Source organism: Salmo salar, chromosome ssa10 (genome assembly GCF_905237065.1).
Source record: "Salmo salar chromosome ssa10, Ssal_v3.1, whole genome shotgun sequence".
In the NCBI taxonomy this organism is placed as follows: Eukaryota; Metazoa; Chordata; class Actinopteri; order Salmoniformes; family Salmonidae; genus Salmo; species Salmo salar.
In genome coordinates, this window is record NC_059451.1 from 36,702,917 (window position 1) to 36,725,175 (window position 22,259).

Consider the following 22,259-nt stretch of genomic DNA (forward strand, 5'->3'; position numbering starts at 1 on the left):
AAATATGAAGAGTGGTGCTCAGTGATGTGTTGTGTTGGATTTGCCCCAAACATAACGCTTCGTATTCAGGACAAAAAGTGAATTGCTTTGCCACATTTCTTGCAGTTTTACTTTAGTGCCTTATTGCAAACAGGATGCATGATTTGGAATATTTTTATTCTCTACAGGCTTCCTTCTTTTCAATCTGTCATTTAGGTTAGTATTGTGGAGTAACTACAATGTTGTTGATCCATCCTCAGTTTTCTCCTATCACAGCCATAAAAGGAAAAGTCCACCCCAAAACCATATTTTGGTATTTGTTTCATTAGTCCATTTTTTATATAGTCCCAAAATGTTTTCCATGTCAGCAATCAAGTTTTCAAGATATACAACTTCATAAAATACAGAAATACAACGTGTATGATGCATTGAGCAATATATGATGCAAAACGCAACATCATATGATGCAAAATGCATCATACCGGCTGAGGGCACTTGTGAATACTTTCTGAAGACACTCTATTTTAAGGCTTAGCAGCCTAGCAGGATGTTGTCCTTCAAAAAAGGTGCTATCTACCTGGAACCAAAAAGGGTTCTCCTATGGGGACAGCCGAAGAACCCTTTGGGAACCCTTTTTTCTAAGAGCATAGCATGTAGAGATCAGTAAGGTTGATTAGACCAACTGTTTGTACTGTATGAGAGGGTAGCTCCCAAACAGCATAAATCAGTCTTCAGTGCTTTCAACAACAGAAGCAGCAGTAGCAGCAGTAGCAGTAGGGTCATTCATGGCACACCATGTGCTCTGTGAGCTGAGAGGCACACTGGAAAGCCTTGTCACACTCCACACAGACAAAGATCCTCCCGGCACACGTCTGCTCTTGGTGGCGCTTCAGAGCAGCCGTGCGGCTGAAGGACATGCTGCAGCCTGTGCAGTCGTAGGGCCTCTCTCCGGTATGGACACGCTGGTGACGGACCAGGCGGGACACCATGGCAAATGCCACCCCGCACTGAGGACACTTGTGGGGGCGGATGCCGCTGTGTACGGCCTGGTGCTCCAGCAGGTTGGAGGACTTGGTGAAGGACTTGGTACAGACCAGGCAGGTGTAGGGTCTCACCCCGGTGTGCACCTTCTGGTGCTCTGCCATGCGGCTGGCCACGGCAAAGGCTTTCCCGCAGATGGGACAGCAGAAGGGCCGCTCGCCCAAGTGAGTGCGCTCATGGCGGAGCAGGGACAGTGGCTTGTTGAAGGTCTTGCCGCACTGCGTGCACGGGAAGGGTTTTTCATTGGTGTGCATGTTGCGCTCATGCTTCCGCAGGTCCGAGGAGCGCACAAAGTCCTTGCTGCAGGTCTCGCACACGTACGGTTTCTCTCCGGTGTGCGTGCGAATGTGCTTGCGGTAATCGGAGGACCAGATGTACGTCTTTTCACAGAAGGGGCAGTGGTACGGTCTCTCTCCAGTGTGCAGGCGCTTGTGCTGCTGCAGTGTGCCTTGGTGAGAATAGGCTTTGCCACACAGGTCACATATATGAGGCTTCAGGCCACTATGAGTATCCAGATGACTCTGCAGATTGCTGGACTTCTTAAAGGCCCAGTTGCAGTGAGTGCACTTGTAGGGCCGGTTCTCTGTGTCTCCCTCCACTCCACGTTTCTTCATGGCAGCAAACACTATAGGCACCTTGTCCTCACAGGCATCAATCATGGCCATAGCCTTGTTTAGTGGAGGGGGAATGACTAGCGGTTCTCCACCCTTCCAACTCCCCTTGTTCCCACGTACATCACACACATCACGCACATCATGACGCACATCAGACTGAGCCTCCTTGGTTTTGGGCCTGATCTCTTTCATCAGACGCAGCTTCAGATCAGAAGGATCACCACTACACGCTTTCCTCTGCAGAAGTCTTTTAGTACCATTCTTGATGTTGCCTTCCTCCTGTTGTGACGAGTCTAAGTAGACCCCCTCCAGACCTGTAGAACCTCTCCTATTGGCAACATTATGTTCAGTGGCTGCGGGTGAACCTGGAGGACTACAGAGGTCCTGATTGGGAGACATTCTCTTGTCTTTTCCAGAGTTGAGCCCAGCAAACTTCTCAGCCAGAGTCCATGTAGGTGTTTGTGGGTTTAAATAAATCATCCCAGTGTAGCTACTACCTGAGAGGGAGTCAGCATCGTCATTATCAGATGGGTTAGAGTCACTTTCCACTTTGTGAGCAGTGTTGACTTTTACACTCTCTGAGGGCACATGGGCAACGTAGTGCATTTTGTTTATTAAGTTTTTCCTGATACTTCTCTTTGAAATGTACACTTTATCAACAAACCTTTCTGAGGTCCATGAAGGCATTTCTTCAGCCATACTTGATATTATAGAGGTGGTGAATGTGGCTTGAGGCTGAAAAGGGATTTTCCCTGAACTCACCTCCTTGGCAGTGCCTGGAAGAAAAACACAAAAACAAATAGTGTTTACTATCCACCAAAGTGAAAATAAAAATTGTAATGCTATATGACCAAAGGTTTCACAATAAGTAGTAATGTTATTGAGTGCATCACACATGCAAAATGTGAGTTTAGTAGGTGTTATAAAGCATCTATGAATGTTTGTAAAGCATCTATGAAGGGTTTATTAAAGTTTTAGTGCTCTGCGAATACTGCCACTATACAAAACTGCCTAAGAAGAGACAAGCTGTCTGTGTGCAGCTCATAACAGGCTCATATGAAGCATATGAATTCCAATAACTGGTGCTGTTTGTCGTGAAATAACCAAGTGTCAGCCGAAGAAGATGTGGATGTGGTGGTTCAAAATAGAAGAGAAATTAAATATGTAATAAAATATAGATGCCTTTATGAAATCAATTAAATATACAGAATATTGGACACACCTACTCATTCAAGGGTTTTTCTTTATTGTTACTACATTGTAGAATAATAGTGAAGACATCAAAACTATGAAATAACACATATGGAATCATGTAGTAACCAAGAAAGTGTTAAACAAATCAAAAGTAGCCACCCTTTGCCTTGATGACAGCTTTGCACACTCTTGGCATTCACTCAACCAGCTTCACCTGGAATGCTTTTCCAACAGTCTTGAAGGAGTTCCCACATATGCTGAGCACTTGTTGGCTGCTTTTCCTTCACTCTGTGGTCCAACTCATCCCAAACCATCTCAATTGGGTTGAGGTCGGGTGATTATGAAGGCAGGTCATCTAATGCAGCCTTCCATCACTCTCCTTCTTGGTCAAATAGCCCTTACACAGCCTAGAGGTGTGTTGGGTCATTGTCCTGTTGAAAAACAAATTATGGGATGGTGTATCGCTAGTGAATGCTGTGGTAGCCATGCTGGTTAAGTGTGCCTTGAATTTTAAATAAATCAGACAGTGTCAACAGCAAAGCACCCACACACCATAACACCTCCTACTCCATGCTTCACGGTGGGAACCACACATGCGGAGATCATCCGTTCACCCACTCTGCGTCTCACAAAGACAAAGTGGTTGGTACCAAAAATCTCAAATTTGGACTCATCAGACCAAAGGACAGATTTCCACCGGTCTAATGTCTATTTCTCGTGTTTCTTGGCCCAAGCAAGTCTCCTCTTATTATTGGTGTCCTTTAGTAGTGGTTTCTTTGCAGCAAATCGACTATGAAGGCCTGATTCACGCAGTCTCCTCTGAACAGTTGATGTTGAGATGTGACTGTTACTTGAACTCTGTGAAGCATTTATTTGGGCTGCCAATTCTGAGGTGCTGGTAACTCTAATGAACTTATCCTCTTCAGCAGAGGTAACTCTGAGTCTTCCTTTCCTTTGGCAGTCCTCATGAGAGCCAGTTTCATCATAGAGCTTGATGGTTTTTGCAACTGCACTTGAAGAAACTTTCAAAGTTACTTACAAGCCCTTGGCTGACCTTCATGTCTTAAAGTAATGATGGACTGTTGTTTCTCTTTGCTTATTTGAGCTGTTCTTGCCTTAATATGGATTTGGTATTTTACCAAATAGGGCTATATTCTGTATCACGTCAGATCAAATCAAACTTTATTTGTCACATGCGCCAAATACAGTGTAGACCTTACCGTGAAATGCTTACTTACAAGCCCTTAACCAACAGTGCAGTTCAAGAAGAGTTAAGAAAATATTTACCAAATGAACTAAAGTAAAAAATAATAAAAAGTAACCCAATAACATAACAATAACGAGGCTATATACAGGGGGTACCGGTACCGAGTCAGTGTGCGGGGGTACAGGTTAGAGGTAATTTGTACATGTAGGTAGGGGTGAAGTGACTATGCATAGATAAGAAACAGCGAGTAGCAGCAGTGTACAGCAGTCTTATGGCTTGGGGATAGAAGCTGTTAAGGAGCCTTTTGGTCCTAGACTTGGCACTCCGGTACCACTTGCCGTGCGGTAGCAGTGAAAACAGTCTATGACTTGGGTGACTGGAGTCTCTGACAATTTTTGGGGCTTTCCTCTGACACCGCCTATTATATAGGTCCTGGATTGCAGGAAGTTTGGCCCCAGTGATGTACTGGGCCGTACGCACTACCCTCTGTAGCGCCTTATGGTCAGATGCCGAGCAGTTGCCATATCAGGCGGTGATGCAACTGGTCAGGATGCTCTCGATGGTGCAGCTGTATGACTTTTTCAGGATCTGGGGACCCATGCCAAATCTTTTCGGTCTCCTGAGGGGGAAAAGGTTTTGTCGTGCCCTCCTCACGACTGTCTTGGTGTGTTTGGACCATGATAGATCGTTGGTGATGTGGACACCAAGGAACTTGAAACTCTCGACCCTCTCCACTACAGCCCGTCGATGTTCGACCCGCCTTTTCCTGTAGTCCACGATCAGCTCCTTTGTCTTGCTCACATTGAGGGAGAGATTGTTGTCCACGCACCACACTGACAGTTCTCTGACCTCCTCCCTATAGGCTGTCTCATCGTTCTCGGTGGTAAGGCCTACCAATGTTAATGATGGTGTTGGAGTCGTGTTTGGCCACGCAGTCGTGGGTGAACAGGGAGTACAGGAGGGGACTAAGTAAGTACACACCCCTGAGGGGCCCCAGTGTTGAGGATCAGCGCGGCAGACGTGTTGTTGCTTACCCTTACCACCTGGGGGCGGCCCATCAGGAAGTCCAGGATCCAGTTGCAGAGGGAGGTGTTTAGTCCCAGGGTCCTTAGCTTAGTGATGAGCTTCATGGGCACTATGGTGTTGAACGCTGAGCTGTAGCCTATTAACAGCATTCTCACATAGGTGTTCCTTTTGTCCAGGTGAGAAAGAGCAGTGTGGAGTGCGATTGAGATTGCGTCATTTGTGGATCTGTTGGGGCAGTATGCGAATTGGAGTGGGTCTAGGGTATCCGGGAGGATGCTGTTGATGTGAACCATGACCAGCCTTTCAAAGCACTTCATGACTACCTACGTGAGTGCTACGGGGCGGTAATCACTTAAGCATGTTACCTTGGCTTCCTTGGGCACAGGGACTATGGTGGTCTGCTTGAAACATGAAACATGAATTTTGTCCCATTCCTCCTGACAGAGCTGGTGTAACTGAGTCAGGTTTGTAGGCCTCCTTGCTCGCACACGCTTTTTCAGTTCTGCCCACAAATGTTCTATAGGATTGAGGTCAGGGCTTGTGATGGCCACTCCAATACATTTACTTTGTTGTCCTTAAGCCATTTTGCCACAACTTTGTAAGTATGCTTGGGGTCATTGTCCATTTGAAAGACCCATTTGCGACCAAGCTTTAACTTCCTGACTGATGTCTTGAGATGTTGCTTCAATATATCCACATCATTTTCCTACTCGTGATGCCATCTATTTTGTGAAGTGCACCAGTCCCTCCTGCAGCAAAGCACCCCCACAACATGATGCTGCCACTCCTGTTCTTCACGGTTGGGATGGTGTTCTTTGGCTTGCAAGCCTCCCCCTTTTTCCTCCAAACATAACAATGATCATTATGGCCAAACAGTTCTATTTTTGTTTCATCAGACCAGAGGACATTTCTACAAAAAGTTCGATCTTTGTCCCCATGTGCAGTTGCAAACCGTAGTATGGCTTTTTTATGGCGGTTTTGGAGCAGTGGCTTCATCCTTGCTGAGCGGCCTTTAAAGTTATGTCGATATAGAACTCGTTTTACTGTGGATATAGACGCTTTTGTACCTGTTGCCTCCAGCATCTTCACAAGGTCCTTTGCTGTTGTTCTGGGATTGATTTGCACTTTTCGCACCAAAGTATGTTCATCTCTAGGAGACAGAACGCGTTTCCTTCCTGAGCAGTATGACGGCTGCGTGGTCCCATGGTGTTTATACTTGCGTACTATTGTTTGTACAAATGAACGTGGTACCTTCAGGCATTTGGAAATTGCTCCAAAGGATGAACCAGACTTGTGGAGGTCTACAATTTCTTTTCTGAGGTCTTTGCTGATTTCATGATTTTCCCATGATGTCAAACAAAGAGGCACTGAGTTTGAAGGTAGGCCTTGAAATACACCTACAGGTACACCTCCAATTGACTCAAATGTTGTCACTTAGACTATCAGAAGCTTCTAAAGCCATGATATCATTTTCTGGAATTTTCCAAGCTGTTTAAAGGCACAGTCAACTTAGTGTATGTAAACTTCTGACCTACTGGAATTGTGATACAGTGAATTATAACTGAAATAATATGTCTGTAAACAATTGTTGGAAAAAAGTACTTGTGTCATGCACAAAGTATATGTCCTAACCGACTTGCCAAAACTATAGTTTGTTAACAAGAAATTTGTGGAATGGTGGAAAAACGAGTTTAATGACTCCAACCTAAGTGTATGTAAACTTCCGACTTCAACTGTAGGTATTACAGACTCAGTCAGTGAGAGGTTGAAAATGTCAGTGAAGACACTTGCCAGTTGGTCCGCACATGCTTTGAGTACACGTCCTGGTAATCCATCTGGCCCCACGGCTTTGTGAATGTTGACTTGTTTAAAGTTTGAACTGTCTGGGTTTCCCTTTGTAGTCCGTAATAGTTTTCATGCCCTGCCACAATACAAAGAGCGTCAAAGCCGGTGTAGTAGGATTCAATCTTAACCCTGTACTGACGCTTTGCTTGTTTGATTGTTCATCTGAGGGCATAGTGGGATTTCTTATAGGCAGCTCTAGCCTTTAGCTCGATGCAGATGTTGCCTGTAAACCACCCCTAACTTGTCACAACACAACTGATTGGCTCGAACACATTAAGTGTCACAGATCCCTCAGAAATGTTCATTACGCACACCTGACCCCTATTCCCAGTGATTAGTAATTGTATAAGTGTGTCCTTGGTTTACCAGTGTCCTGTTGATTATTGTTGCAATGTCTGTTGGTGCGTGTGAGTACCTGTGCTGTGTTTTGGCTTTCGTGCCATTGTGGATTGCGCATATGATTACGGGTCTCGTCCCGTGTATTAATCATTGTGCGCTAGTGTTATTTATTTGAGGTACTCCTCTTTCTTTTGTTTGGGTTTCAACCCTGTGTGTTGTATACGTGTTTGTTTGGTCTTCGTTCCTGTGCCATTACACGGCATGCTTTAATTTGGGTAAGAAATAAAAAAGCCTATTACGCATTCATGCACCTGACTCCTGAATCACTCATACCAGCATGACATTAAGAAGGAAAGAAATTCTGCAAATTAACTTTTAAAAAGGTACAGCTGTTAATTGAAATGCATTCCAGATGACTACCTCATGAAGCTGTTTGAGAGAATGCCAAGAGAGTGCAAAGCTGTTATCAAGGCAAAGGGTGGCTACTTTGAAGAATCTCAAATAGAAAATATATTTTGATTTGTTTAAAACTTGTTTGAGTACTACATGATTCCATATGTTTTATTTCATAGTTTTGAAGTCTTCACTATTATTCTACAATGTAGAAAATTGTAAAAAATAAAGAAAAACCCTGGAATGAGTAGGTGTGTCCAAACTTTTGACTCGTACTGTATATGAAATAAAAATAAATAAGGGGCACAATTTACCTGAACTGAAACAAAACCAATTTCTTTACACAGTGCTTATTGACAGATTTCAAAATAGTTCTGCCCCCTGGCTTGTGCATGATGATTTGAAAAATCTTTATATTATAAGACTGTTTGTGTTGGCAATGCACTTATGAATTTCTAACATTAAATATCATTTGAAATAAAAACATATTTTAAAATATTACAAATATTTCATAAATCATTTATCTTAAAATAATCATGTCTCTTAATGGCATTTTGCTCCATATGTTTCTAAATACATAACAGTCTGTAACAGTCTAGCTACTTTAAGTATAGATGCACAGTAGCCTATGGCTCAAGCTGTCTCTGTGGCTCTGGAATCCGGAATCAATTAACTGTCTATTCATGGGTTGCACATTTCGTCACAATATAGTTTTGAACGTTAGTTTTGGGACTGATGCCCAGCTGAGCATTCTACTCAATGCAGTATCAATTAGTGCTGATGAAGATTTGATCTAAAGTGCATTACTGTGGCTTGGAAACATGATGTAATTTCGAAAGGAGGCAAATAATTAGTAGGACAAGCTTTAGTCATCATTGTGATGTCTCCAGATTGATTTAAGATGCAGTATAACTTTAGCTAGCTAGCTAAGATTAAGGGGAGAGCACCGACATTTTAACTAGCTAACGTTAGCATTGCTAGCTATTTTTGACGAACTTTGCTAGCTCATGGCAACATAGCCATCTCTCTATAGTAAACTTGACCACATCATAATGATGGCAAAGTTGTTTTTTATGTCTAGTAACTTTATGTCTAGTAATTATTTATATGTCTAGTAATTTATGTCTAGTAATTATTTATATTGAGTCAATAAGTATTCAACCCATTTGTTATGGAAGGCCTAAATAGATTCAGAAGTAAAACATTGCTTAAAAAAATATTTCATAAATGTGCAACAAATTGCAACAAAAACAATTCCATTTGTTAGGTTTGTATGGCATTGTCATCGCCATTGACCTCCAGCTGGTAATACACTTGTGTCCCCTGTCTACCGGTTCATACATAAAACATTCAACCTCCATCCAGGTTGCAAATGCGTCTGTTTCCTGCTTAACTCGATTTAATGGCTCGCTGGCCAAAAAATACAGAGAAAATATGCACAATATTCCACCACCGTTTTCGGATTTTCTGACAGCTTCCTGATGTTGTATATCACGTTTAGACATTCAGTTGCAGCAGTCTGTTGTTTACCCCTGCCTGAACAAGGTGCGCAACATTTGGAAGTAGCATTTTTTTTAATTAAAGTTGCAATATGCAGAAATCGCTCCGCCATTTCCTGGTTGCTAAAATTCTAATAGTTTGCCTAATTTCAGTTTATGTGCCAAAACAAGCAATGTATAGTGTACAGAATCCTTGTACCATCTAAACCGCTGAAAAATATATTTTCAATAACCCCAAATATTGTATTTTCAGCTTTTTGAATCTGGTGTACAAAACTGAAAGTAAAAGACACATAAGAGTGCACATAGAACTGATCTACCACTTCTTAGACTTGCTTTCAATGATAATGACAGATCTATAACTCATATTTCTATGTGAATTTGGAGGATCGCCCAAAAATGTACATATTGCAACTTTAAGAAAGTAGGGGAGAGTGGGATAAGAAAGTAAGGGAGAGTTGGAGAGCCAAAGGATTAGTTGAGCCACCCATTGTTGTCACGACTTCCGCCGAAGTCGGCTCCTCTCCTTGTTTGGGCGGCGTTCGGCGGTCGATATCACCGGCTTTCTAGCCATCGCCGCTCCATTTTTCCATTGTTCCATTTGTTTTGTCTTGTTCCCTGCACACCTGGTTTACATTTCCCTAATCACACTGCATGTATTTATTCCTCTGTTCCCCCCCATGTCTTTGTGTGAAATTGTTTGTGTTACGTGTTTCTTGTTGCGCGCCAGGCTGGTTTTTCCCTTGTATTCCGTGGTATTTCACGAGGATGTTTAATTGTTAAACATTTGCTTATTTTGTGACTGTTTGCGCCTTGCACTTTTTACCTTTGGCTGGAGGTTTTGACGCAGTGGCGTCTGTCTGTTTTATTGCCTCTGCCTAAATAAAGTGTGCGCCTGTTCACAACTCTCTGCTCTCCTGCACCTGACTTCTCCACCAGTAGCGCACAACGTTGACAGAATTTCACACCACCCATGGAGTCAGCAGGAGCAGGTACCCCGGTCAGAGGAGTTGAGGAGCGCGTCCGGGAACACTCGGCAATGCTGCAACATCTCGGTGCCACGATGGATCGTGTTGTCCAGACCATGGACCGCTGGGAGAGACAGGAAGTCTCTCCAGCTCCTCGACCAGCGCAACCGGGGTTACCTCTACCCGTCCCTCCTGGATCCAGTCCCAGTGGGATGCGTCTCTCACTTTCCAGGGAGTATGATGGGACGGCAGTACGGTGCCAGGGGTTCCTATTACAGCTGGACCTATACCTGGCCACCGTTCACCCAGCTCCCTCGGGAAGGGAGAGGGTGTCTGCCCTCGTCTCATGCTTCTCGGGGAGAGCTCTGGACTGGGCAAACGCCGTGTGGGGAGAAGGAGACGCGGCGTTGGACCACTATGAGGGGAACGGCTCTTCCACTTGAGGCAGGGGACGAGGAGTGCCCAGGAGTTCGCCCTATAATTCCGGACCTTGCCCACCGGAGCAGGATGGAACGACAGGTCCCTTATCAACCACTACCGATGCAGCCCGCGCGAGGACGTCCGACAGGAGTTGGCCTGCAGGGATGCCACCATCACTTTTGACCAACTGGTAGATCTGTCCATCCGGTTGGATAACCTGCTGGTCACCCGTGGACGTCCAGAGAGGGCTCTGTCGGTTCCATCTTCCAGCACCCCCGCTCCGGTGCCTATGGAGCTGGGAGGGGCTGCGATTAGGGAGGCTGGAGGAGGGGCCTTCACATGCACCATCTGTGGCCGCAGAGGGCACACTGCCAGTCGCTGCTGGGTTGGTCCCTCTGGGAGTCGAGGCAGCAGGCAGGGCACTCTGCCGTCACCCCAGGTGAGTCTGCACCACTCTCATCCAGAGTCCTCTGTTGTCCACCTGTTTGTACCTGTTTGTTTTCCTGAGTTTTCCCCGCATTCCCAGCATAAGGCGCTCGTCGATTCAGGCGCGGCTGGGAATTTTATCGACAGAGCGTTCTCCCTTAGTTTAGGGATCCCCATTATTCCTGTGGTTAGACCTTTCCCGGTACACGCTCTGGACAGTCGACCATTAGGGTCCGGGCTAGTCAGGGAAGCCACCATCTCCCTGGCCATGGTGACGCAGGGGGGTCAAGAGGAGAGAATCAGTCTCTTCCTCATTGACTCCTGCGTTTCCCGTGGTACTAGGCCTTCGCTGGTTAGCTTGTCATGACCCCACCATTTCATGGCAACAGAGGGCTCTCACGGGGTGGTCGCAAGAGTGCTCAGGGAGGTGTGTTGGGGTTTCCGTTGGTGCTACCACAGTGGAAAGTCCAGACCAGGTCTCCACCGTGCGCATCGCCCCAGAATATGCCGATTTGGCTCTCGCCTTCTGTAAAAAGAGGGCGACTCAATTACCAACCCATCGACGGGGGGATTGTGCGATAAATCTCCTGGTAGATGCTGCACTTCCCAGGAGTCACGTGTATCCCCTGTCGCAAGCGGAGACGGCGGCTATGGAGACATATGTCTCTGAATCCCTGCGTCAGGGGTACATTCGGTCCTCCACTTCACACGCCTCCTCAAGTTTCTTTTTTGTGAAGAAGGAGGGAGGTATGCGCCTGTGCATTGACTATCGAGGTCTCAATCAAATCACGGTGAGGTACAGTTACCCGCTACCTCTCATCGCCACGGCGATTGAGTCAAATGCATGGGGCGCGCTTCTTCACTAAACTGGATCTCAGGAGCGCGTAAAACCTGGTGCGTATCCGGGAGGAAGACGAGTGGAAGACGGCGTTTAGTACCACCTCAGGGCATTATGAGTACCTCGTCATGCCGTACGGGTTGATGAATGCTCCATCAGTTTTCCAATCCTTTGTAGACAAGATTTTCAGGGACCTGCACGGGCAGGGTGTAGTGGTGTATATTGATGACATTCTGATATACTCCGCTACACGCACCGAGCATGTGTCCTTGGTGTGCAGGGTACTTGGATGACTGTTGGAGCATGACCTGTACGTCAAGGCTGAGAAATGCCTGTTCTTTCAGCAGGCCGTCTCCTTCCTAGGGTATCGCATTTCCACATCAGGTGTATAGATGGAGAGTGACTGCATTTCAGCTGTGTGTAATTGGCTGACTCCCACCACGGTAAAGGATGTGCAGTGGTTTTTAGGGTTTGCCAATTACTGCCGGAGATTTATCCGGGGTTTGGCCAGGTGGCTGCTCCGATTACCTCACTGCTGAAGGAGGGTCCTGTACGTCTGCAGTGGTCGGTTGAGGCAGACAGGGCTTTTGGGCACCTAAGAGCTCTGTTTACCTCTGCTCCCGTGCTGGCCCATCTGGATCCTTCTTTGGCGTTCATAGTGGAGGTGGACGCGTCCGAGGCTGGGATAGGAGCCGTGCTCTCTCAGCGCTCGGGCACACCACCGAAGCTCCGCTCCTGTGCTTTCTTCTCGAAGAAGCTCAGCCCGGCGGAGCGGAACTATGATGTGGGGGACAGGGAGCTGTTGGCTGTGGTTACTAGCTTTGAAGGCGTGGAGACATTGGCTTGAGGGGGCTAAACACCCTTTTCTCATCTGGACTGACCACTGCAACCTGGAGTACATCCGGGCAGCGAGGAGACTGAATCCTCATCAGGCAAGGTGGGCCATGTTCTTTACCCGTTTTGTGTTTACCCTGTCCTACAGACCAGGTTCCCAGAATGTGAAGGCAGACGCACTGTCCCGGCTGTATGACACAGAGGAGCGGCCCATGGATCAGACTCCCATACTCCCGGCCTCCTGCCTGGTAGAGCCGGTCGTGTGGGAGCTGGACGCGGACATTGAGCAGGCGTTGCGTTCAGAGCCCGCTCCCCTTCAGTGTCCCGCCAGGCGTCTGCACGTTCCGTCTGCTGTCTGTGACCAGTTGATCTATTGGGCCCACATGTCACCCTCCTCTGGTCATCCGGGGATCGGTCGGACGGTGCGCTGTCTGACTGGGAAGTACTGGTGGCCCACCTTGGCAAAGGACGTGAGGGTTTATGTTTCTTCGGTGTGTGCCCAGTGTAAGGCTCCTAGACACCTGCCCAGAGGTAAGCTACATCCCTTACCCGTTCCACAACGACCTTGGTCACACCTGTCGGTGGACTTTCTGACCGATCTTCCTCCCTCACAGGGAAACACCACAATCCTGGTGGATCGTTTCTCAAAATCCTGTCGTCTCCTCCCTCTGCCTGATCTCCCTACGGCCCTACAGACTGTGGAGGCCTTGTTTACACACGTCTTCCGGCACTACGGGGTGCCTGAGGATATAGTGTCTGATCGGGGTCCCCAGTTCACTTTGAGAGTCTGGAGGGCGTTCATGGAACTTCTGAGGGTCTCGATCAGCCTCACCTCAGGTTTTCACCCCGAGAGTAATGGCAGGTGGAGAGAGTGAACCAGGATGTTGGCAGGTTTCTGCGGTCTTATTGCTAGGACCGGCCTGGGGATTGGGCGGCGTTTGTGCCCTGGGCCGAGATGGCACAGAACTCACTCTGCCACTCCTCCACTAACCTCTCCCCCTTTCAGTGCGTATTGGTGTACCAGTCGGTTCTGGCGCCATGGCATCAGAGTCAGACCGAGGCTCTTGCGGTGGACGACTGGTTCAGGCGCGCGGAAGACACATGGGAAGCCACCCATGTTCACCTCCAGCGAGCCACGCTGCGCCAAAAAAACTGCGCGGACCGTCACCGCAGTGAGGCCCCAGTGTTTGCACCAAGGGACCGGGTCTGGCTCTCGACCTGAAACCTGCCCCTCCGCCTGCCCTGCCGGAAGCTGGGCCCGCGGTTTGTGGGGCCATTCAAAGTCCTGAGGAGAGTGAACGAGGTGTGTTAAAGGTTACAGCTTTCCCACGATTATCGTATTAACCCCTCGTTCCATGTGTCTCTCCTCAGGTTGGTGGTGGCTGGTCCGCTCCAGGAATCTGAGGTGCGCGAGGTTCCTCTGCCCCCTCTGGACATCGAGGGAGCTCCGGCGTACTCCGTTTGTTCCATCCTGGATTCGAGGCGTCGGGCGAGGGGCCTTCAGTACCTCGTGGAGTGGGAGGGGTACAGTCCGGAGGAGAGGTGCTGGGTTCCGGCGGTGGATGTGTTGGACCCTGAACTGCTGCGGGAGTTCCACCGTCGCCGGCCGGATCGCCCTGTGCCTCGCCCTCTGGGTCGTCCCCGAGGCCGGTGTCGGTGCGCCGCTGGAGCCGCGTATCAAGGGGGGGGGTACTGTCACGACTTCCACCGAAATCGGCGCCTCTCCTTGTTCGGGTGGCATTCGGCGGTCGACGTCACCGGCTTTCTAGCCATCGCCACTCCATTTTTCCATTGTTCCATTTGTTTTGTCTTGTTCCCTGCACACCTGGTTTACATTTCCCTAATCACACTGCATGTATTTATTCTTCTGTTCCCCCCATGTCTTTGTGTGAAATTGTTTGTGTTACGTGTTTCTTGTTACGCGCCAGGCTAGTTTTTCCCCTGTATTCCGTGGTATTTCACGAGGATGTTTAATTGTTAAACATTTGCTTATTTTGTGACTGTTTCGCGCCTTGCACTTTTTACCTTTGGCTGTAGGTTTTGACGCATTGCCGTCTGTCTGTTTTATTGCCTCTGCCTAAATAAAGTGTGCGCCTGTTCACAACTCTCTGCTCTCCTGCACCTGACTTCTCCACCAGTAACGCACAACGTTGATAAATGTTCCTAGGAAACCATACAAAACATTTATCATTTGACCAAATATTCTGGAAAAGGTCATAATTTCATGGAATCTGTGATGGAAGAAACATGGAAAAAGTGGTAAGCAAGTTAGTTCCCCCGAAATGATTTGTACAAAGTCAAATTAATTTATTGTGTTATAGGTTTCACGATCCTTGTATCTGAACCAAAGTAGATTGTTTTAAGATTGTTTTATACATCAGTTTGGGTCTCTATAAGCTACAATATGAGGTCCTAAACCTAGCATGAAAGTGCATCCTTGTAGCTGTGTGGGCTAATATAGTCAAAGGTTTGCCTTGGGGTATATTGAGCACTTGGCCATGGGGTAGGTTGAGCGAATGGCCACCATACCCCATTCAAATGATGATAAACAAAATCGGTTTTATGTATAATATGCATAATATTTTAGCAATATGTAATTTTTATGAACTCAAGATAGTGCTTTTGCATTGTTTCATTGTGTGAGTTGGAAGCAGAGGTTACAATGAGGAATAAATACACAATGAGTAACAATAACTTGGCTATATACACGGGGTACCAGTACCGAGTCGATGTGCAGATGTACAAGGTAATTGAGGTAGATATGTACATATACGTAGGAATAAAGTGAATAGGCAACAGGATAGATAATAAACAGTAACAGCAGCGTACATGATGAGTCAAAAGAGTTAGTGCAAAAAGGGTCAATGCAGATAGTTTGGGTAGCTATTGGTTAACTATTTAGCAGTCGTATGGCTTGGGTGTATAAGCTGTTCAGGGTCCTGTTGGTTCAAGACTTGGTGCATCAGTAGCAGAAAGAACAGTATATCACTTGGGTGGCTGGAGTCTTTGACAATTTTTAGGACCTTCTTCTGACACCGCCTAGTATAGAGGTCCTGGATGGCAGGGAGCTCGGCCTCAGTGATGTTCTGGGCCGTACGCACTACCCTCGGTAGTGCCTTGTGGTCGGATGCCAAGCAGTTGCCATACCAAGCGGTGATGCAGCCAGTCAAGATGCTCTCAATGGTGCAGCTGTAGAACTTTTTGAGGATCTGAGGGCCCATCCCAGGGTACTTTGCTTAGTGATGTGTTTGGAGGGCAGTATGGTGTTGAATGCTGAGCTGTAGTCAATGAACAGCATTCTCATGTATAGGTGTGCCTTTTGTCCAGTTGGGAAAGGGCAGTGTGGAGAGCAATAGAGATTGCGTTATCTGTGGATCTGTTGGGGCGGTTTGCGAATTGGAGTGGATCCATGGTGTCGGGATGATGGTGTTGATGTGAGCCATGACCAGCCATTCAAAGCATTTCTTGGCTACAGATGTGACTTATACGGGGCGATAGTAATTTAGACAGGTTACCTTGGCGTTCTTGGGCACATGGACTCTGGTGGTCTGCTTGAAACATGTAGGTATTACAGACTGGGTCAGGGAGGGTTTGAAAATGTCAGTGAAGACACTTGCCAGCTGGTCAGCGCATGCTCTGAGTATGTGTCTAGGTAATCCGTCTGGCCCTGCGTCCTTGTGGATGTTAACCTGTTTAAAGGTTTTACTCACATCGGCAGACGGAAGCCACTCCTCAGTAAAAGGCACATGAAAGCCCTCTTGGAGTTTGCCAAAAGACACGTAAAGACTCTCAGACCATGAGGAAGCCTGATGAAACCAAGATTGAACTCTTTGGCTGTCACGACTTCCGCCGAAGTCGGTCCCTCTCCTTGTTCAGGCGGCGTTCGGCGGTCGACGTCACCGGCTTACTAGTCACCACCGATCTATGTTTCCCTGTTCGTTTGGTTTTGTCTTAATTGTACACACCTGTTTATGATTCCCTGATTATGTTCATTATTTAACCCTCTGGCTTTCCTGTTTGTCTTGTCCGTGATTGTTTCCTGTTTTGTGGTTGTTGGAGGTGTTTCTCCCAACCATGTTTTATTACTGTGGGAGAAGTTTTATTGTGGTTTTGAGTAAAACGTTTTGTTTGCACTCATCCCTGTGTCCTGTGCCTGACTCTGATACTTCTCTAAACGAAATCATTACATTGGCCTGAATGCCAAGCGCCACGTCTGGAGGAAACCTGGCACCATCCCTACGGTGAAGCATAGTGGTGGCAGCATCATGCTGTGGGGATGTTTTTCAGCGGCAGGGACTGGGAGACCAGTCAGGATTGGGGCAAAGATGAACAGAGAAAAGTAAAAAGAAATCCTTGATGAAAACATGCTCCAGAGCGCTCAGGACCTCAGACTGGGGCGAAGGTTCACCTTCCAACAGGACAACGACCCTAAGCACACAGCCAAGACACCTCAGGAGTGGCATCGGGACAAGTCTTTGAATGTCCTTGAGTGGCCCAGCCAGAGCCTGAACTTGAACCCAACTGAAACTGGAGAGACCTGTAAAGCTACGCTCCCAATACAACCTGACAGAACTTGAGAGGATCTGCAGAGAAGAATGGGAAAAACTCCCCAAATACAGGTGTGCCTAGCTTGTAGAGTCATACCCAAGAAGACTCAAGGCTGTAATCGCTGCCAAGGGTGCTTCAACAAAGTACTGAGTAAAGGGTTTGAATACTTATGTAAATGTGATATTTCAGTTTTTATGTTGAATAAATTAGCAAATATTTCTAAAAACCTGTTTTTGCTTTGTCATGATGGGGTATTGTGTGTAGACTGATGAGGGAAAAAAATGTTTTAATACATTTTTGAATAAGGTTGTAACATAACAAAATGTGGAAAAAGTCAAGGGGTCTGAATACTTTCCCAAGGCACTGTATATCTGAACGTAGGCATAGATTTAATATATGTAATACACCATAATGCCATTCCATGAATTATCTTTGGCCTACTAGCAGCATCACAGGACAATATTACCCACTTACCCCAAGGTGGCTCAATTTACCCTATGCTTAATTTACACTATACATACACCATAAATTGTGCCAAGAGACCAATTTTTTGGGACTAGCTATGTTTTCAAAACTGTTAGGTTTATATTAATTCTATTTCATGGGATACACAACATCCTGAAATATATGTAGATATATTTGTTAGAAAGAATACTATATTTCCCTTGACTTAGTGATGCTTAATGTAAAAAATGGCGCAAAATACCCCACTCTCCCCTACGCATATTTTCCCCATTTGTTTGTGTCCTGCGGGCCATGAATAAATCAAGTTAAGGAGGAAACCAACCTTTACAGCCTGAATGGAGGATGTTTTATGTACGAAATGGTCGCAGGGGTACACGAGCAGGAAGTCAATGGCAATGACTAGGACGTAAGGAATAATAGCGCCATTATTCTTAACAGGGCTAGATTTTTTGACTAGGAGGTTAACTGTAACCTCATAAAGTTCCCAAAGCTTCTGTGGCACTGGCCCAAAGTCATGCAATGCATACAACGCATTTCTAACACAATGTAGGCATAATGTGCATAATTAGAATTGATAACATACTTTAAGTCAAATGCAGTGCAGAAATAAATCACATTTGGACAATAAATATCTAAAATTCCAGTAAACCAACAGGTTGCCCAACTCTTATTTTGTGGGGACACCATGCGATGGACTCTATATAATGCAACGTATATGATGTATATTTACAAGTTTCATCCGATTTTACTCTATTGTATGCTAATATTAATTCCGTATGTAATATTTCTCAATAAAAGGCTACTGTTTGCTAACACGCTACTTAGATATAAACGACAATAATGACAGCAGTCAAATGCGCTGATGAGGGGACAAGTTATGGGCAAGTTATGTTTACCCGCTGATGAGGGGTATCCTAGTAATGGAGTAGGAGGGGATCCTAATAAATAATACATGCACTGATGATCCTTAAAATCTATATAAGACTAATAAATAAAAAGCTCAGCGCCTTCAGGCCATTTCATAAACTGTCTGCATACATGCCACCTCTTCTCACTACAACGTTTAGTCATCAGAGCTTGATCTGTCCATTCATTCAGTCATAGGCTGCATTCTGCCGCTTACCTCGACAACGTCCTCCTATCTCCCCGTAGGCAAACCATAAGCATCCTCCTGTCGGCGTGCGAACCATAGTCATTTAGAGATGTCCACTCGGAGTGGGCGGAGTCAAAGTGAAAGAACGTGGGGACAGCAGTGTCACTTACGCCTTTAGCAAGCAGTTTTATGCCGCGTTCAAAACAATTTGGAACTTGGAAGTCGACTTCCGAGCGTTCAAGACAACTAGGAACTCGGGGAAAAACCTTGTGAACGTTCATCCAACTCAGAATTCCAATTCGGAAACTCGGAATCTTTCTAGAGCTCCTCCTTTCCGACGTGAAAATCACTGACGTCATTATTTGACCTCATTTTTCCCGTGTTCCCAGTTGTCGTGAAAGCACCATTAGACTCTTGCAAGCCGACACCAACATTAAGTCATGATCCTAGTTCAAGATCTGTATGCCTATACCAGGGTATTTATGTGACCCACTGACCCATATTTGATGAAGACATATTGACAATGCGGTTTTTCCCGTCATTTGTCCGTATTTTTACAGTGATTGACTTTATTATAGGTTGTATTAACTTATACATACTGTATATAGACCCTATATATATCATATTCACCGCAATTTCGTTAATTGTTTTATTTATACATAGCCTAGAAGTGAGACAGATTAATGAATGTTGCTTGTTACACAGTTAGGCCTACATAGCCTAATCATCACAAAGTGTACTATGTAGACCTATATATTCAACCTTTTAGTATTTTCTTTATTTAAAGTTGAACGTTTTAATGTCATGTTCACAAGTACAGTGAAAGGCCTTTCTTACCAACTCAATGCCCCAAATGCAATAATCAATTACAATGTAGCTTAATTAAAAAAATGTAAAAAATAAATTAGAAGAAATATGAAGAACACAATAAGTAAGTAACATACAGGGTCAGTTCCAATACCATATTTACATGTGCAGGGATGCTGGAGTGATGGAGGTAGATATGTACAGGGGTAAGGACAACAGGATATAAGATAAACAGAGTAGCAGCAACTTGTATGTGAGTGGGTGTGTGTGTGTGTAGAGTCAGTATAAATGTATGTGCATATTATGTGTGAGTGAGCAGATGATGGAGTGTGTGTGTGTGTGTGTGTGTGTGTGTGTGTGTGTGTGTGTGTGTGTGTGTGTGTGTGTGTGTGTGTGTGTGTGTGTGTGTGTGTGTGTGTGTGTGTGTGTGTGTGTGTGTGTGTGTGTGCGTTTGTGTGTGTTGAAGTGACAGTGTGTGTGTGTGTAGGGCCTTGTGAGTGTGAATAGAGACTGCAAAAATAAAAATAAGATAATAAATAAAGTTTAATTTAGATAGTCCATGTAGCTATTTTGTTAGCTATTTATCAGTCTTATTGCTTGGAGATAAAAGCTGTTCAAGAGCCTGTTGTTGTCAGACTTGATGCACCGGTACGGCTTGCAGTGCAGAAGCTGTGCTCGCTTCATAGACTTCATGTGAGGCTGTGACTAATTAAATAATAATTGTGGCTCCTTCTCTCTGTCAGATAGGATTTGTGGTGTATCATATAGAGCCCCAGAGTAAAGGTGTCATAATACCCATAAAACCTAGCGGTCAAACGCAGAAATGGTTTCAATTGCTTTTCCACCATTCATTTTTGAATATATTTGGTCGCTAGGTTTTATGGGTATTATGACAGCTCTACTATGGGGCTCTATATGATATGCCACAAATCCTATCTGACAGAGAGAAGGAGCCACAATTATTATTTAAGTAGTAACACCATCACGTGAAGTCTATGAAATAGGTGGTGAGGGTAGGCAACATCCCCTCTGCCATGTTGACCCTCAACACAAAATTTGTTGAAAAATACATTTTTTCAACACATTTTTTATCTAAATCCAATGTCATGCTAAAATGTTTTGTTGATTTCATGTTCATTTCACTTTATTTGACAACTCAACTCAATGTAAATCAAAAATATGAGAAGGAAAAAAATGTCAAGGGAGGTTCTCTTCTGCATTGTTCAACAAATCAGTAAATGTGGAGGAGTTAAGATGGAGTTTCCTTGTTACGTCCAAAAGCGGAAGACATGTCACAGGCTCACAGGCTCATTTACTTTCTAGTGTAGGCCTGATGTAACTAGAAGGTTGCAGTGTAATGCATATTCCTGACTGCGGTCACTGCTCCTCATGTGTTGTCGTACTACAGCTACTTAATGAGGACAGGGAGACATTCAGCCAAGAAAACAACACTTGCAGCCCATCCTTAGAACAGACTGCCACCATGTGGATTTATTTCATAAAGACATTTCCGGAGAGAAAATCTGTATTACACAGCGGAATTGTTTATAATCTACATAAACAAAATACACAATTGGTCAACATTATTATTATAAAAAATAAAGGGTCAACAGTAAAACTTTTTGAGAACCCTTTGAGATATTCCAGTAATAAGTCAGTTACTTAATAAATAAATAAATAATTCACTTAAAACATAATTGCCTTAAAAGCAGATTTCTGGCACACATTGTTTCTTCATAGCTGATGTTCCCATGCTGGTTTTGCACTAAGATATGCAAAACGATTAGTGACAGAAATACATTTTAATTTCCCTTCTTTTTAATCACACCAAAAAGATTGAGAAATCAATGCAGTTCGCAGTTGGTCAGAATGAGACCAACGCATTTCATAGCATTCGGGCATTCATTTACATTATATCCACAGGGTTGCTATTCAGAGTCTCTGTTTTAAATGAGCATAAGTACAGTTTGTGTTTTATAAATTGAGAAACAATGTTACAGTATAACCAACATCAGGAAGGAGGAGGGGTGTCAGTAGACTAGAATTGTGCCATATGGAGAGAACATTCTGTACAGTTTCACCCGTTCTGAATATCTACAGTTTCCTACTTAGGTTTAGACCAGAAGCGCTCTGGATCTTCCAACAGGCGAGGAAAACAACTTGCAGTACCACTCATAACCACTAGAGGACTCACTGTTTCAATATATCTGGCTTTTATAATCTTGTTTTCTGAAGACCTAGGGACAGCTCAGAATGAATGAAAAATAGAATCTTTAACTATTCATTAATTGAACAATTTATTAATGAAAAAGCACAATTGATTTTAGGCTGGTTCCAGATCACTTTGTACTGTGTAGCCAACTCCTATGGTCATTGTTATGCAGCATTTGTCACACCCTGATCTGTTTCACATGTCTTTGTGATTGTCTCCACCCCCTCCAGGTGTCGCCCATCATCCCATTATCCCTGTGTATTTATATTTATACCTGTGTCATCTGTTTGTCTGTTGCCAGTTAGTTTTGTTCATCAAACCTACCAGCAGTTTTCCCCCTGCGCCTGTCTTTCCCTGTTTTGACCTATTCTGCCCGCCCTGAGCCTGCCTGCCGTCCTGCACCTTTGCCCCACTACTCTGGATTTTTGACCCCTGCCTGCCTTGACCTGTCGTTTGCCTGTCCCTGTAATAAACATTGTTACTTCGACACAGTCTGCATTTGGGTCTTACC

General features: G+C 45.2%; 1 protein-coding gene across 1 annotated transcript; it reads right to left on the minus strand.

Annotated features, from left to right (window-relative positions):
* Positions 1 to 111: 111 nt before the first annotated feature.
* On the minus strand, positions 112 to 19,160 carry LOC106560330 (zinc finger protein 648). Its single transcript, XM_014123137.2, has 2 exons — positions 18,760 to 19,160; positions 112 to 2,410 (listed from the first exon to the last, which is right to left on the minus strand). Exons 1-2 carry the CDS (start codon positions 18,830 to 18,832, stop codon positions 759 to 761), a joined length of 1,725 nt encoding a protein of 574 aa, XP_013978612.1. The 5' UTR covers positions 18,833 to 19,160; the 3' UTR covers positions 112 to 758.
* Positions 19,161 to 22,259: the final 3,099 nt, after the last annotated feature.

Coding starts and splice junctions, on each gene's coding strand:
- LOC106560330 (XM_014123137.2), bottom strand. CDS start 18,832: ATGACTATGGTTCGCACGCCGACAGGAGGATGCTTATGGTTTGCCTAC. Junction 2,411..18,759: donor GATAGGAGGACGTTGTCGAG/GTAAGCGGCAGA, acceptor TTTTTCTTCCAG/GCACTGCCAAGGAGGTGAGT.